This window comes from Cebus imitator, unplaced genomic scaffold (genome assembly GCF_001604975.1).
Source record: "Cebus imitator isolate Cc_AM_T3 unplaced genomic scaffold, Cebus_imitator-1.0 Scaffold201, whole genome shotgun sequence".
Lineage (NCBI taxonomy): Eukaryota > Metazoa > Chordata > Mammalia > Primates > Cebidae > Cebus > Cebus imitator.
Window position 1 is genome coordinate 1893520 of NW_016107516.1, and position 16459 is coordinate 1909978.

A 16459-nucleotide genomic window follows, 5' to 3' on the forward strand; every position below is an offset into this window, starting at 1 on the left:
AATTAATTTGTTGCATTCTTCCTATTCATGCTGACAATGGCATTTGATGGAGAACCCTACTACCAAATTTAAAGGATGTGAATACCAAGATAGATTAGCAATCAAAGTGTTATAAGCAGGAACTTAATGAAATTCCTTCTGGCAAACTACCAGAAGCCTTAATGATCACTACTCTTACTGCTCAACAATGCCCATTCATAGGGTCACCAACCCCCATTCCCATCAGTCTTTCGAGAATCCCAATCTTGACCCCCATGACCTTGCACAAGTCACAAAAGGACTTGTAATCTCCATGTTAGACTTCCATCTCCATCAGCATAACAGTGGGGGCAGAGGGTGGGAGTGAGGAAAATGAGGAAGCCCCAGAATTTTGCTCACCAATCTGCTTAGCTGATGTCTCATGAGTGGCAGTGGACACCCAAAGAAATATTAGGGTTAACACATTATTTGGAGCAGTTTCACAGCATTAGAGACTAATGATCAAACAGATGTGAAGCTATCTTAATAATTAATACAAATCCTATAATTTCCAGGAGAAGCAAATACCCAAATTGTATAACTTCATTGAAATACAAAAAACAAATACAGAATGAGAAGTGAATTATTTTTTTCAACCTAAGATTCAGTAGATTCAAAATAAGTTTAAATTTTAAGTGAGGTTAATTTCTAAGATGTCTTCTTAACCTTAACTGGAAGATCATCTGTCGCATAGTAATCCCATTGCTAAAGACAGACAAACCAATCCTAATGGGCCTCTCCAGGATCCCCCTCCTAGTTTAAATAGGGATCTGCATTTTGCTGTCACTCTCCAGTGCCCATTCTTCTCCGCATTCTCTACACATTCTCTCTTAAGTTTGTTCCCTCTGAGTTAAAAGCCCTATCTTATTTTCCCAGCCTTAGTAAAAACCTATTTATTCTTGATGTTTCCTTTGTGTTCTTTTTTTGTACAAATAATATCTAAAAAAAAGTTTGTCACACACATGGGATCCAAAAAAATGAAAGCTCAATTGTGTTGACTGAATGTCTCCAACAGGGATCTGCTTCCCACAATTTGAGGGCAGATATATCATCTGTGGCTAGAGACTGCCACTTGAGAGTAAGGATTGAGATGCCCTACCTGTTTCCATGAAAACAGTGGGCTGCAGAAAGAAGCCACTCCCTGGAGATGACCGAGGCACCACAGTAGGCAGATCCAACAAAGTGGAGGCTGACTTGCCACGGCCAACCCCCCTCCAGGGTGTCTGTGCCCCCAACGATGCGGTGAAGGGTGGAGGAACTCCTGCTGCAGGCTTTAGTGGAGAAAGGGCATGTGATTTAAAGATCAATATGGAAGAAAAATGGAAATGAAGCCAGGTTTAGTGCTAGCTGGAAACTGACTCACTAGGTAGCAATTTGAAATCTTATTTAGAGGACAAAGAATATGTGAATCCGTCTGAAACCAGTACCAACAAACCACTCCCCACTTTCTGAAGCATGCCCTGACACAGGCTCTAAACCACAATGCATGTGGGAGGAGGAGGGAGACCTGTTGTAACAGCTGGACTGACATCAACAGCAGCCTGTGGACTTAGATTGTCAGGTAAAGACGAATGTAACTGAATTGAGAATTTCTTTGAAGTTATGCTGATGTGACAAGAAGCATTTGGGAAGAGATTTATAAGTCCCTGACAAATGAAAACCTACTGGGAAAACTAGTTATCAGAGCAATTGTTTACCAGTGTAAATAGTATTGGTAAAGACGTATAATTTACATGTTGCCACATGGCCAATTAGTGGCCACGTGACTAATAGGAGCATGCGGGAGATTAGTTATTGGGTCAAACCTAAAGCAAGAAACAGCACTTGATATTGTTCCTAACATAAGACATTATTAACAAGTCAACAATAGATACCGTGTTCCAGTACCTATTTATTTTCTCACAGGATGTTTTTTATTCAAGATCTTCTCCCTTGATTAAAGTTATTAGAAAGTGAAAGTTCTCATTATAAAAATTTAATTTATTAATGCTGTTATCAAGAAGACAGAATCCATTCTAAAGTTTTTATTTCTGAGAAATTTCAGACTCAGTTTGCCAATAGTTACTATTCTTTTGGCTTATGTCAACCTCCAAGAAGGGAATGAAAATATAAAACAAGTAAACTGAAGAGGGAATACAGGAATCCAAAGAATGAATTTCTACTCACTGCAGCTTTCTTCGTCACTTCCATCTGGACAATCCACTGTCCCATCACATTTTGCACTTTGTTTCCTAAAGCAAATATCATTGCCACACTTAAAAGTCCTGTTGTTGCATGGAATACCTAAAAACGGACAAAAGAAGAAACAGCTTACCCTAGCCAGAAACAAATTGAGTAAGTGAGATTTGAATGCATAACCCCGAACCTCATAACAATGGTTGAATCATAGGATTGGTATTTGCTGCTCTGGGATAAATGGCAGAGAGAAGTGAAACAACCTCACAGTGATCTGTTTCTTCACCTAAGAAAAGCCATTTGAAGGCTGGCAGGCATATCTGTTGAGAATCAATCCAACCACCTCCTCTTTCTCCTACAGCTGGTGAGAGGCGAAGAAGTGCACCATATCAGTGGCTTTAGGCTGGAGCCTCTTTGCTATTACCTTGTCTTATTCTCCAAAAAATCTTTTGAGCAAAAATCACTGCCGTATTCAGTTATTTTATATCAGTAGGCAGCAAATGGACAGATTTGTTAATTACAGCACATTTGTTCACAACCCGAGAGGTTTGTTTCTGCAAGGGTGACAGTGAAATGTGTTCCATTCCAGTATTTGGCAAGTTCCTCTACATCAGGTCCTCTGTATCCTACAATCTTGAGCATGATTAAAAGCAAGTAAGCAATAAGAATCTGCCAGTATTCATACAACACACACACACACACACACACACACACACACACACACACACACACACTCCACCCCATTAAGAGTGACCAACTGTCCCAATTTGTTCCCTTGGAACTAAAGGGGTTCCCAAGACAAGGAGCTTTCAGTACTAAATCTGGAAAAATTCCAGAGAAACTGGGACAAGTTGATTGCCATCACCCCTAACCCATCAGAGGTATTTTTGTCCTGATTCAGGAGAGTTTCATAGGAGGAATAGCAGGGCACAGAGGACCCTCCCTCACTTTGAGTGCAGTTTTCCTCATCCTGGCCATTCTCACAGTCCCTGACGCCATCACAGATGAGAGGGCCATGCTGCCTGAAGGAGCTGGTATTGCAGGTAGGTTGAGGGCTCACTAGAATAAAAAATAAAACAAAGTTCATGCGCCTGAGATACCAGCTGGGTTCTCTGATGATCAGCAGTGTCAGTCTCAAGGTACAAATCATTCCGATCACTTAAATAAAACAAAAAGTCTATTTTCCTCAAAACTGACACTTCCATGAGGAAAAATAGATGTTTAAACTTTGGCGTAATTTCTAGCACTTGAGTTTGTCAAGTCTGATTTTTGCTTTTGTATAAACGCGTTAAACTCTAGTGGCTTATTTATTTACCACTAAATGCATCAGTAATTTATTTTAAGGAAAATAAAAATCATAAGCTATGATCTAAATTAAACTCGTCTATTTTTCTAAGCAAAATAAAAGTGTTCTGAGATTGGAGATTTTGTCTTCTTCATCTCTGTACCTCAAGCTCCTGAACAAATAATAATTGTTTACTAAAGATTTGTTGAATGAATTAATGAATGTGAGATCTTAAAGGATAACAGACTTTGGGTTTATGTTGTCCTGTGGTCTCTTTGGAATTATGTTGTCTGATGAGATCCATTTCCTGAATTAGGAAATATTCATGTAAATCTATCACATTTTTCCCCTTTGGAATACTTTCATTAATTGCCTTCAGACCAGCAACAAGTACAAGGAAGCAAATTTAGAAAGTATGATTTCTTAGACATTTCTGGTTTTGTGAAAAGTTACCAGTTTTGCTCTCTGCACCTGTTTTTTCAGAGGTATCTCTTGTGAGGGCAGGTAGGAGGATATTGCTGCCCTAAAATTGTTCATTAGGTCTCTGGGCATACCTAGTGGACTCTTAGAGAATAGCTCCAAAAAACGGCACAATGAGGAATAATGATTACCCAAAAGTCCTTATTATAAATTAACAAGAATCATTTTTGTTTGGAGTTTCAGCACCAGCACAAATAATAATAATGTGAAAAAACCTCAGTCACTATATAACAATCAGTATTTATTTTCTTAAGAAATCGAACACTATAGATTTAAATAATCAATGAACCATAAGCTTAGACAAATTTTTTGTTTTGTTTTGCCAATTAAAAAAATAAGGTATAAACTAGGCATGGTGGTTCATGCCTGTAATCCCAGCACTTTGGGAAGCCAAGGTGGGAGGATTGCTTGAGGTCAGGAGTTCAAGATTGGCTTGGGCAACATAGTGAGACCCCATCTGTATGAAAAGTAAAAAAGTTAGTGGGGTTCATGGTGTGTGCCTGTAGCCCAAGCTACTCAGGAGACTGAGTGGGGAGGATCCCTTGAGCCCAGGAGTTCGAGGCTGCAGTGACCTAAGATAGCACTACTGCTCTCCAGCCTGGATGGCAGAGCAATATCTTGTCTCTAAAAAAATAAATAAATAAAGTATATCATTGTGGGGGTTCATTCAGGGTGGTGGCAAAAATATTAAAGGAAAAATATTAGAGATAGCTTTAGGGAATAGTCACAAACCTTTTTGGAAGGCCAAAGGTTTACATAGCTTGTAATGACTGAATGGGTCAAAGTTGACCAGCTGTTACCCTAGGGCATTAGGACAATAGAATATATACTAGAAATTGTAAAAGAAGTTTCTCCAGATAAGTCCTTACCTCCATCTGCATTAGCAAAACCTTTGATCATCGCTAGTGGTTAACTGCCTTCTACAGGGGATCAGCACAAATTAATTATCCTCTAATGGTACTGATCCAAAGACCCTTAACCTTTGATACACTAAATAAAAACCTGGAGTCGGGACTGCTGGAGGCCGGCTGCCATTAACTCCTTTGAGTGAGTGGCCTGGACACCCCAGCTCACTCTTCCACTGCATTCTGTGTTCGAGTGTACGTTATTCATCCGTCGCTGAGTCAGGGTCTGCAGGACAGACCCCCACAGATGGTGACCCTGACATATAGTCACAGGTTATTTTTCATTAATATAATTTTCAGTTACATATAGCATAGTAACGATATTTTTCCAAGAATATGAAAAAGATTAAATAGCATCACCATTGCAACTGTATTTGATTTAAACACTCTGGACTTTCACGAGAAAATGCTGCCGTTGGTGTCACATAATCCAGTGAATTGTCCTTCCCATATTGCTCCCTGAAACTAGACTTAGATTCAGGAATGAGGTGCAAATAGTCATGAAAAATTAAGACAGAGATTCTCCACCCAAAATAAGAACACGCAGTTATCCCACACTTTAGTCATCACCAAGGTAATGTCAGTACAAATTGTACAGGTTAGAAAAACAACAACAAAACTTTATCTTTTATGGGGCTGGCTGCAGTGGCTCATGCCTATAATCTCAACACTCTGGGAGGCCAAGGCAGTTGGATTGCTTGAGGCCCAGAGTTTGACACCAGCCTGGACAACAAAGTGAGACACTGTCTCTAATAAAAATCTTTTAAAAATTAGTGAGACGTGGTGGTGCACACCTGTAGTCCCAGCTACACGGGAGGCTGAGGCAGGAAGATCTCTTGAGTCCAGGAAGTCAAAGCTGCAGTGAGCTGCGACCACGCCACTGCACTCTAGCCTGAGTGACAAAGCGAGACCCTGTCTCAAAGAAAAGAAAACACACACACACACACAAAACCCGTTCTCCTTTATTTATAAACAATAGTTCAGAGCTGGGCTCCATAAAGGAGCATGCTGAAGGAGTACTGTTCTGCAAATTCTGAGTTTCTCTCTAGGTGGAGAATCTGCCTTCAAATAGGATTTCGATGTTTTAAGATTGTGGTGAATTAAGTTATAAGCCGCAGATCTTTACTCCCTGTGGTAGCATTATGCACCCCAATGTTACCATAGCCCCAAGGTGCACAGAGTAAATTTCCCTACCCTTGACTTTGTTCTCAGCTATGTGACTTGCTTTGAACAACAGAATGTAACACCAATGATGGCATACCAGTTTCAAGCCCAGGCCTTAGGAGAAACCATGTTGTTTCCGCTCTCCCCTCTTTTCCTTTTGCCACTGCCATGACTAGCCCACTGGCTCTATGAGGCAAAGAGCCATAAAAAGTAGAGCTGATTCCAATCTTGGAAGAATCAAGTTCAGGAGGACCCAATGCTTGAAGCAGAGCCACCCATATGAGCCCCGCCTAGATTAGTCAGATCCCAGAAAATCCACAGATGCATGATCAAGAATAAATGATTGGGCCGGGCGCGGTGGCTCAAGCCTGTAATCCCAGCACTTTGGGAGGCCGAGGCGGGTGGATCACGAGGTCAAGAGATCGAGACCATCCTGGTCAACATGGTGAAACCCCGTCTCTACTAAAAATACAAAAAATTAGCTGGGCATGGTGGCGCGTGCCTGTAATCCCAGCGACACAGGAGGCTGGGGCAGGAGAATTGCCTGAACCCGGGAGGTGGAGGTTGCGGTGAGCCAAGATCGCGCCATTGCACTCCAGCCTGGGTAACAAGAGCGAAACTCCATCTCAAAAAAAAAAAAAAAAAAAAAAAAAAAAAAAAAAAAAAAAAAAAAAAAAAAAAAAAAAGAATAAATGATTGTTTAAGCCACTGGGTTTTGGGGTAGTTGGTTATGCAGCAATAGATAATAACTGCAAAGACTAAGGATATATACCAGCAGCAATCATGGTCCTTAGAAGTTACTTGTTCATCAGAAAGTCATATTAAAAGCTTGAATACCCACCGCAAAACAGTTCGTCACTTTCATCCAAGCAGTCATTTACTCCATCACAGCGCTGGGCCTGAGGGACACATAAACCGGAGGAGCATCTAAAAGATCCAACAGGGCAGGCTACGGGCAAGAGGAAATAGAAAATTTTGGATAGATCCCTGAAAATCACTAGACCACATTAGCAAAGAAATATGAAGTGTGAAACGGTTAGGGAGTTGGCAGTGTACCAGTAATAATTATACAGTGTCTCCATCAAATGAAGGCTGCCAGTCATTGAAAGACAAAAATGCAGAACACAGAAGAGCAAAGAAGAAAGCAGTATCCACCTGGCGCTCTGGGTGAACACTGCATTCGGGTCATATCCACAAGCAAACTTCTACTCCCTCCATAGTCTAGTCTCAGCTCAATAACTTTGTCATTTACCTGAAGAATGTAAACGCTGGAACATACCTAAGGGAGCCCTGCATTTTTAATGTGGAGTCTTTAGACTGCCCCAGAGAATTTTAAATTGATTTCTGGTGTCCCTGAATCTTCTGTGATCAGATGAATTATTCTGTATGTCTTAAATTACATTTTCAAGTGAGCTGTGCTCCAAAACATACTGGTAAACACTGCTCTTATCACATTGGTCCTGGAGAGACTACTGACTGTCCGCAAACCTAGACTCCTGCCCCCACCTCCCTGTCCATTAGTCTTTCCTCTTCAACCAGGCTTCTGATCAATGATCCATTCCCTGATTCAAGATTCATTCCTGATATTGAATCATTCATCCTGAGCTTGTAGATAAACATTAGAGAACAAATAAATCCTTCCTGCCCTTGTCCAAAAGAATGTGGGAGAGTATATGGTCAAGTCAAACACAATTTCAATGGCACATGATAGGGTGGATGAGATGCTGGAAAATAGTTATAGTTTGAAAAACAATTAAAAATAAAACAGCTTACTTACTTATCTACCTGTGACTCTGCTGGAAACTGTAATACTCTGATATTCAGGATGTAATATTCTGAATCCAGAAGAAGGTCTATTAGGGATCGGCAAAGAATGATATAGTCTAAAGAAATGTTCTCTGAATTCATATCCTTGTGGACTCCTCAGTGAGCAATCTTTAGTTTTCCCCTCTTAAAATGGGTCGAAGATTTCCTGAGCATGTCATTATCTACTCTCTACAGTTCTAATGACTTCCCTCACACATTGCCCTTTCTGATGAGCCCTTCCTGGCCACTCTTCCAGTAGTTTTCAGTATGAATTTCAAGCTTAATATTCTGAGGACTGATATTTGAACTCCCGTCACCAAACAACTCTTCCTGTGCAAGCACGGACCAAAGTGAGTGACAAGTGTTGGCTCTGGATCCACTACATGCTACTGTGAACATCATATTTACAGAGAATGACAGCTAGCAAGAACAACAAACCAATAAATGTCATGTCTTTAAGGAATAATATGAGAAATTATTTTTCAACTATAAATCAGTAACATTTAAAAGTTATGTTATTTCTTTAATAAAGTACAGTAGTAATAAAGATGTAATTTTGTATATTATTTATATTATATATCATATATATTTTATATATTATGTATTTTTATATTATTTATACTTGTATTTCATATTTATTTATTATAAAAATAAGTATGTAAAAGGAAATAGGAGAAATAAAGCAGTGTTCATTTCTTAAATTCTCACAGTTTAGAATTAGAAAATGTTATCCTCCATGTAAGTATTTATTAAGGTTTTCTAAGGAAGTGATCCCAGGCTTACGTTGACTGATGTTGTAACTGCCATATTCAACCAAAAGTGGCTTGTCCGAAAGCCTTGAACTGCACTGGAGCTGAATGTGAACCAGAGGGCTGGGCACTCGAAAAATTGTCTGATGATCCATATAGGAGCCACAGTACCTGAGGAGATAAGAGTCAGGGAGCACACACAGCTTGAGGTTCTGTTGACTGCGTTTCTATTCAGGATGAATTCTGTAATACTTTGATCATTTGGTTTCCACAAACAGAGATGCGTATGGTAGAGATAATGGTAGTCAGGCATTCTAGGCCACGTGACTGTGATCAAGTAACTTCTGCCCTGTCTATTTTCTCCTCTGCCTAATAGAACAATAACAGCACCACTGACCTGTTGCTTTCCTCACCAACACTTATGACCCAAAGAAATATGGATTTAATCCTCCCAGTCCTCTCTCCTTTTACAATGTGAAAACCTGTGTAACACAAGAATTGCCTGCTTTTGTCCACAAGCCGCTCTGCCAAGGAAAGTGGAGTCCATTTGTTCAGGTTGAAAATATGCAAAGAATTCCAGCAAGACTAAAAGCAAAAGATAACATTATTTCAATCTAAATTGAAATTCTATTTGTACATAAGGGCTTGTCCTTGGCAAAAGTTCAAGGAATTAATGTATCTGTCTCCAATATTTCCCTACCTTGATTTTTTTTCTTATCTCTCATCACCTAATGCCCCCCAGCATCCTTTTGAGAAAAATATTCCTCCTGTTAATAATTCTTCTACATTAGCACTGTGGTTAGTGGAGAATGCAGTATTATCATATTGCAGGCCTGTAAGTTAGTTCACCGCCCTGTATAGGTGAGGCTCTTCCCGCAGTAAAACCCGCAAGCTTGATGGGAGATGGCAGAAACAAGGCTTGGGGGTAACGACCTCCACTGGAGCCTGTGATGCCAATCACTCCAGTCCCCCAAAGCACCTGGGAAACAGGCATGTTCCATGGATCAGACACTGGCATTCCGGAGCACAGATAATCTATGATTTTAAGGACTAAAGGAGGAAAGCATTCATGTGTTATTCAGGAAAGGTCTTCTGAAATTAGCTGAAGTACAGGAACTGATGAGCTATTAGACCAGCTTCTGAGATACGAGGAAGATAGGGCAAGTGCAGATGTCCTTCTGGCTAACTGGGAGCCAGGGTTTGAGAGGCACCTGAAAGCCAAGCCAAGCCAGAGTTGGCCATCTCGAGATCAGAATCCTGTGCTCTCAAAAACATGCTATGTTATCTGAATCTCATAGTGATTTTCTTCATGTTCACCATTAACATTTAGTAGTGTTTCTTTGCAGAGATGAGCCTTGCTAGGCATGTTAAGGAGAATCAAGAGGAAAGAGATCACACGTTTGGGCAGGAGTTTAAAGGGGAGAGGATGCAATGAGGCATAAGGGTGGCTTATGAAATGCAAGTTTTAAAAGTGAGAGACTGGAGACAGCCAGCAAGATCGGTTTCTATAGACAGACACATGATAAGTGAGGAAACTAACATATAAAGATGTGAAATAACTTGTTAAAGTTCAAATAGCCAGTAAGTAGAACCAAGATTTGGATACCAACTGGCCTGAGGCAGGAGAATCACTTGAACCCAGGAGGTGGAGGTTGCAGTGAGCCAAGATCACACAACAGTACTCAGCCTTGGTGACTGAGCAAAACTCTTGTCAAAAACAAAAAACAAACAAACAACAAAAAACTCTGTCTCAAAAAAAAGAGAACTATTCGATTGAGTGCCTGTCATAGATTTAGAAGCAAATCAACAACAATTAAGAGAGAAATTAAGAGCGAGAGTAAGCATCTAGTAGATTGGTTCTAGAGCCAAGTAGATTGATTAACCCTAAGTCCCTCGATTTCTGATTAGCTTCAACCCATTTTCCAGCCTCAGGATCCAGTCAGGCCAACTGGGACTCTTCTACCACACAGAATTGGTTAATGGTCTCTAACTTTTTTTTTTTTAACCAGCAAACCCCCAATTTATTATGGTCCCCCATGGATCCAGGACTTGAAAAATTCATCTGCCAAATACTCTTGTGAAGTATAGAATGCACACATCTGTAGCCCAGCAGCAGAGAGCAGTGGTGTGGCAGGAGCCCTAAGACATGGGTGTGAATCCTGCCTCAATTACTTATGAGCTGCATGGCCTTGAGCAAGTTACATAACCCCTATATCCCTCAGTTTCCCTATCTGTAAATGGTAAAGTGCAAAGTCTTTGAGGACAAGGAACACACAGCTATGAACCTTTCATCAGATGCCTAACATATGAAGATCACTTACATGTGCTCATTAATTTCCCACCATCCATGCTCACAGCCTTTCATATTCTTCTTGGTTATTGAATAGTTATGGAATTTCAGTGCTATGCCAAGTGTTGATAGAGAAGTCTGTGAAAACAAACATTAAGTCAGAAAAAAACGCTTCAATCAAAGGATGTATTTACTCTGTCCTGTGGCTTGTTGTTTTAAGATCATTCTACTCCTTGTGCTCTGTGGCCCCTGGTGGAGTAAACCAGTTCTCCTGAACAAAGTGGGATGAGGAAGACAATATGGTGAAGAAGGAAGCAGGCAGCCATGGATTCAGGGAGCAGCTGCTGGGTCCCAAGTGCAGCAGGGTGACTTAGGACATATCAGTGTCTCTGGATTTCAGTTTCTCTCTGTTAGTGTGAATTTAACTTTAAAAACACCCACTTGTTAATGAGTGTAAACACCTTCCTCTTTTAATATTCACAATGACACAGTTGATTTAAAGCATTATTCAGATTCTTTAGATAAAGGAGAAATGAATCAGCATCCTCTTCATATTAAATTCAGTGTTTCTGAAGACTGTTAGTGAGTCACCCCTAGATCTTCCTGGAAGACATCAAAAGAGAAAGCTGCCTATGTGTATGAGCAAACACATAGTGTGTGTGTGTGTGTGTGTGTGTGTGTGTGCGCGCGCGCACGTGCACGCGCACACACACACAATGCAACTGATTTATTTGTTGCATTTTGTGGTATACGTGTATATTATGTCTGATATGACATAAAGTTTTAGTTTTGATTTTCACTTTCACCCAGGAATTACTTAAGGATTTTTCACATTTAAGAGAGTTAAATTTGGGTTCATCCATTTTCAAGCTTTCTAATTCTTTCTTAATTGAATAAGAGTATCATTTATAGTGCTTTAAATTTTTTTAATTTTGTGATCAAATGTATGAATACTTCATGGCCATTTTTAAAAAAGGAGTAGTCTGCATATATGTAACACCACTAAGGAGGACAAACTTGCTCTCTCCTCCTCATACTTGCTGGTCATCTGAGGCCCTGCATTTCTGCTGCCCTGAAGCCTTGAGAATCTGGCAGTGAACAAGGGTCCAGCACCTTTATCTCCTAATCACTTTGGAAATGTTTGTAATAGTTATTTTTTTTTTAATTTAAGGATACATGCCATCAAGATATTGACACCAACTTGCAGGTTTGGATAGAGTAATGAAATTATTTGAATGATTATCACTATGCACAAATAAACATATATGCATCAAGCACGCTCCTGCCTCAGAGTCCCTGCCTCAGCTGTTCCCTTTGCCTGCAAAATTCTTATCCCATTCACAAGGTTAGTTCCCTCATCTTTCAGGTTTATCTGCAAATGTTCCCTTGTCAGCAAGACTTTCCCTGAGCATCCTATTTAAGATAACAAACACTTAACTTATCCCCCACACCTCCCACCCCAACTCAAGCTGTAGAGCCCTCTTCCCCGCTTTACTCTTTTCCATAGCATTTTATCTTATGACACAAATTACATGTATTTATCTTGTTTGTTTATGACTTGCCTTCCTATACCGGAAGGTAAGCTCCATGAGAGCAGAGCTGCTTCTGTGTGTGTGTGTGTGTCTGATTTCATGGATCCCCAGTGTCCAGAATCATGCCTGAGCGCCTGGCCCACAGTCGTCATTCAATAATATATTGAATAAATGCAAACAACATGCTGCTTGCCATTTGCATCTAATTCATCTAAATTGCTATGCCACACAATAATGATTTTATATGTATATGCTGAATGAACAAAGGTGACACTTTGCCCTGTCTCCATGTGATATTATAGGTGGAAAAAGAAAAAGTAGTTTACTAAGGTTTTTTTAAAAAGCATAAATGCCCTAACACCAGAGGGAGAGATAGATGATAGATAGATAGATAGATGATAGATAGATAGACAGACATTTCACATACATTTGCACTCTGGTTGCTTATACAACTGAAACACATAGAGTTGTCCCTTGGTATCTGTGAAGGATTGGTTCCAGGAACCCCACAGATTTCAAAATTCTCAGATACTGAAGTATCTTATATAAAATTGTTTAGTATTTGCATGTAATCCAAGCACATCCTCTCCGATACTTTTAATCATCTTTAGATTACTTATAATACTTAATACAATTATATTCTATATAAATAGTTATTGTACTGTATTGGCTTTTATTTGCATTATTTTTTATTGTTGTATTTTATAGTGTGTGTGTGTAAAATTTTTTGATATGTGGTTTAATCCACAGATGCCAAACCTGCAGATACAGAGGGCTAACTGTATTGCCTAATCCAATTCATAATTTTATTATTATTCCTATTACAATGCTGGCGATGAAGCAATTAAGAATTGATAAATGTGCTCTATCATAATAAAATAATTGTGTGAACCTTCAACAATATTGAACCTTTCATACAAATAAAATTAATCTGAGAAACAAGCCCCAGTCTGCTAAGAGCAGGTCATTTATGGGCAGAGGGTTGAAATTACAGAAAAGTGTTGTATTGTAAATAATGTATTTCAATAATACCAAAATTTTATAAAATTCAGCAATATTCTGTTTGTAATTAAAAAATTAATGTAATGAAATTCATATTAAACATAGAGCAGTAATATTTTTCTAAGTCACTGGAAAAATTAGGCTACCTGAAATTTCCAGGTGCATTTGCATTTTGGAGGGTAGTAGCTCGGGTAATATGGACTTGAAATCTTCCCTTCAAAGCCAGTTATTTCTTTTACCAACACTGTGTTTTCACAGCCTGAAAAAGATACCCAGTGACACACAATGATTCACAGCTGTGAGATTATGGAAGAATACGCTTCATACATTTATTTTATTTCTAATGCACACTTCCTTGATCAATAAGCTTTATACATTTCTTAAACTTTGGGGTTTTTTTTTCTTCAGAAGAAAGAAATAGCACCTTACAGATATATAGCTAAAATACTTATTCTCAAATTCTATATTTGTTTTTTGGCTGCAGATCTGCAGGATGCTATTACTTTCTTTAAAAACATAGTTCTGAGGTTGGTTGGTGGCTCACGCCTGTAATCCCAGCACTTTGGGAGGCCGAGGCGGGTGGATCACGAGGTCAAGAGATCGAGACCATCCTGGTCAACATGGTGAAACCCCTTCTCTACTAAAAATACAAAAAATTAGCTGGGCATGGTGGCGCGTGCCTGTAATCCCAGCTACTCAGGAGGCTGAGGCAGGAGAACTGCCTGAACCCAGGAGGCGGAGGTTGCGGTGAGCCGAGATCGCGCCATTGCACTCCAGCCTGGGTAACAAGAGCGAAACTCTTCCCAAAAAAAAAAAAAAAATACGAAAAATTAGCTGGGCATGGTGATGAGTGCCTAAAGTCCCAACTACTCAGGAGGCCAAGCCAGGAGAATCGCTTGAATCCAGAAGACAGAGATTGCAGTGAGCAGAGATCATGCCACTGCACTGCAGTCTGGTGACAGAGCAAGACTCCATCGCAAAAAAAGAGAGAAAGAAATAAAGGAAATAAAATAAAATTATGACTGATAATACATTAAATAAATTAATAAAATAAAATGAAAACATAGTTCTGAACTCAGTGACACCAGCAACAGCTGAACAGCAACCCCTCCTCAGAGGCCTGAGTTTCATCCCACAAATTCCTTCCTCTAAGCTCTAAACTGTAATAATCCCAACCTCTTTCCTTTGTTCACCCAGCCCTAGGGATGATACTTGCTTCCTGCACGTGTTTCATCCATGATACCTTACATTTCTCTTCATGTCCTCTTTGCCCTTTGAGTAACTTTATTAACACCTTTATACTAAGTTAATAGTTCTTATTTAATTAATCCTTTCAAACTAACTAATATGGTCTCTCTCTTCTGACTGGACCCTTATTCAGAGTCCCAGCACAGCCTCCAGAAAGATAGGAATAGGCTATCACAACAAATATTTCTAAAAGTGACATCTCTGTAACTGGAGAAGACTTACTTTGTTCTGGAATGATCTCAAAATACGCCCGGATTCCTGAGAGCCTCCGTATATGAGGAGACTTAAATGTCACCAACATGAGATTATTTGTAGAAACAAACGACATTAATGTTCTTGTGGGTTCACAAATTCTGAAAGCAGAAATAAAACAGAAGTACATGAATAGTACGTTATTTGAGAAATGGGTTTCCTGCTCAAGGAACGGGTCTTCATTCAAAATGATTTCACACATTTTCTGGGTCAGACCATTCAATCCATTCACTGAATTCTTGGGAGTCTCCCCCAACCAGATCCTCATCCATTAGCAGCCACAGGGCACTACAGAGCTGGAAAACATAGACACATTTTTGTGTAGGAACCTCTACCAGACAATCATCTGGGATGGCTGTCACTGGACGCTCCTTGAGCAGAAATATGGTAGAAAAGTCATGTATCTAATGGCTAAGGTCCTAGACTCTGCCCTAAGGAAAACTGGATTCACAATTCAGCTCCATCACTTAAATGGATGCAAGACGTGGGGCTTAAATCTTTGTAAGCACCAGTTTCTCTTCTATGCAATAGCAGTATTACCAGAAGGGAGGCCATGTGAGTTGCCCACGTCCTTGGCATTTTAAAAAAAGAATTGAGACTGGGCGTGGTGGCTTACGCCTGTAATCCTAGCACGTTGGGAGGCCAAGGGGGACGGATCACGAGGTCAAGAGATGGAGACGATTCTGGCCAACATTCTCTACTAAACACCACTACTGGGCGTGGTGGTGCATGCCTGTAATCCCAGCTACTCAGGAGGCTGAGGCAAGAAAATCGCTTGAACCCCGGGGGCAGAGGTTGCAGTGAGCCAAGATCGCGCCACTACACTCCAGCCTGGTGACCAAGCAAGACTATGTTTAAAAAGAAAAAAAAAGGAATTGAACAAAACACACAAAGTAACAAAGGAATGAAACACAGAAACAAGAAAGGAAAGTGGGGATTTATTAAAGCACCCCACAAGGTGGGAGTGGACCAGAGCAAGCGGCTCACAGACTCAAAGTTTTCTGGGTTTTAAGTACTCCTTGTGAGGTCCCTATCAGCTACCCCTCACCTGGATGAAGCATTTGGTCCACGGCTAATGAAAGGCTGAGGTGAACTGTCACTGCATGCAGATGAAGGGACGGCTGGTGCTTGGCCCGAGGCCAGTCCAGGGCCTTTCCCTTCCGCCTGAGCTGTGGCGGAAGCGGGAAGGCTATAGGGTGACAGGGCTTTTCCTTTTGGCTTAGCTTTAGGAGGCTTGCGTTAATTGGTTAACCGGTCTTAGGTTCCCTACCCCCATGCCGCCACCTTGGTATTTTCCCTTGAATCAGCTTTAGGAAGTCAGCACATATTGGTCTTAAGTTCCCTGCCTCCAGACCCTATTCTCCTGCCTCGGTAGTAATAATAATAGTATGCTCCTCGTAGCATTGTGCTGAGGATTAAATGAGATAACTAAATATGTCTGAAAGAGTGAAAATAAGCTGAAATTGATGGAGTAATGGGCAACAGTGGCAAACTTACTTTTCACTGCGTATCCTTATATTGTGTTTGAATTTTTTTTTTTTTTTTTTTTTTTT

General features: G+C 40.2%; 1 protein-coding gene across 1 annotated transcript in view; it reads right to left on the reverse strand.

The window, feature by feature from the left end:
* TMPRSS7 (transmembrane serine protease 7) overlaps positions 1-16459 on the reverse strand; it is a 36409-nt gene that overhangs the window by 6134 nt on the left and 13816 nt on the right. The window contains exons 8-15 of the mRNA XM_017547796.2: positions 14877-15007; positions 13553-13665; positions 10904-11010; positions 8617-8753; positions 6869-6976; positions 3142-3252; positions 2185-2301; positions 1118-1289 (exon numbers count right to left, since the gene is read on the reverse strand). Of these exons, the coding sequence (XP_017403285.1) occupies positions 1118-1289; positions 2185-2301; positions 3142-3252; positions 6869-6976; positions 8617-8753; positions 10904-11010; positions 13553-13665; positions 14877-15007 (996 nt within the window). The remainder of the gene's footprint in view (positions 1-1117; positions 1290-2184; positions 2302-3141; positions 3253-6868; positions 6977-8616; positions 8754-10903; positions 11011-13552; positions 13666-14876; positions 15008-16459) is intronic.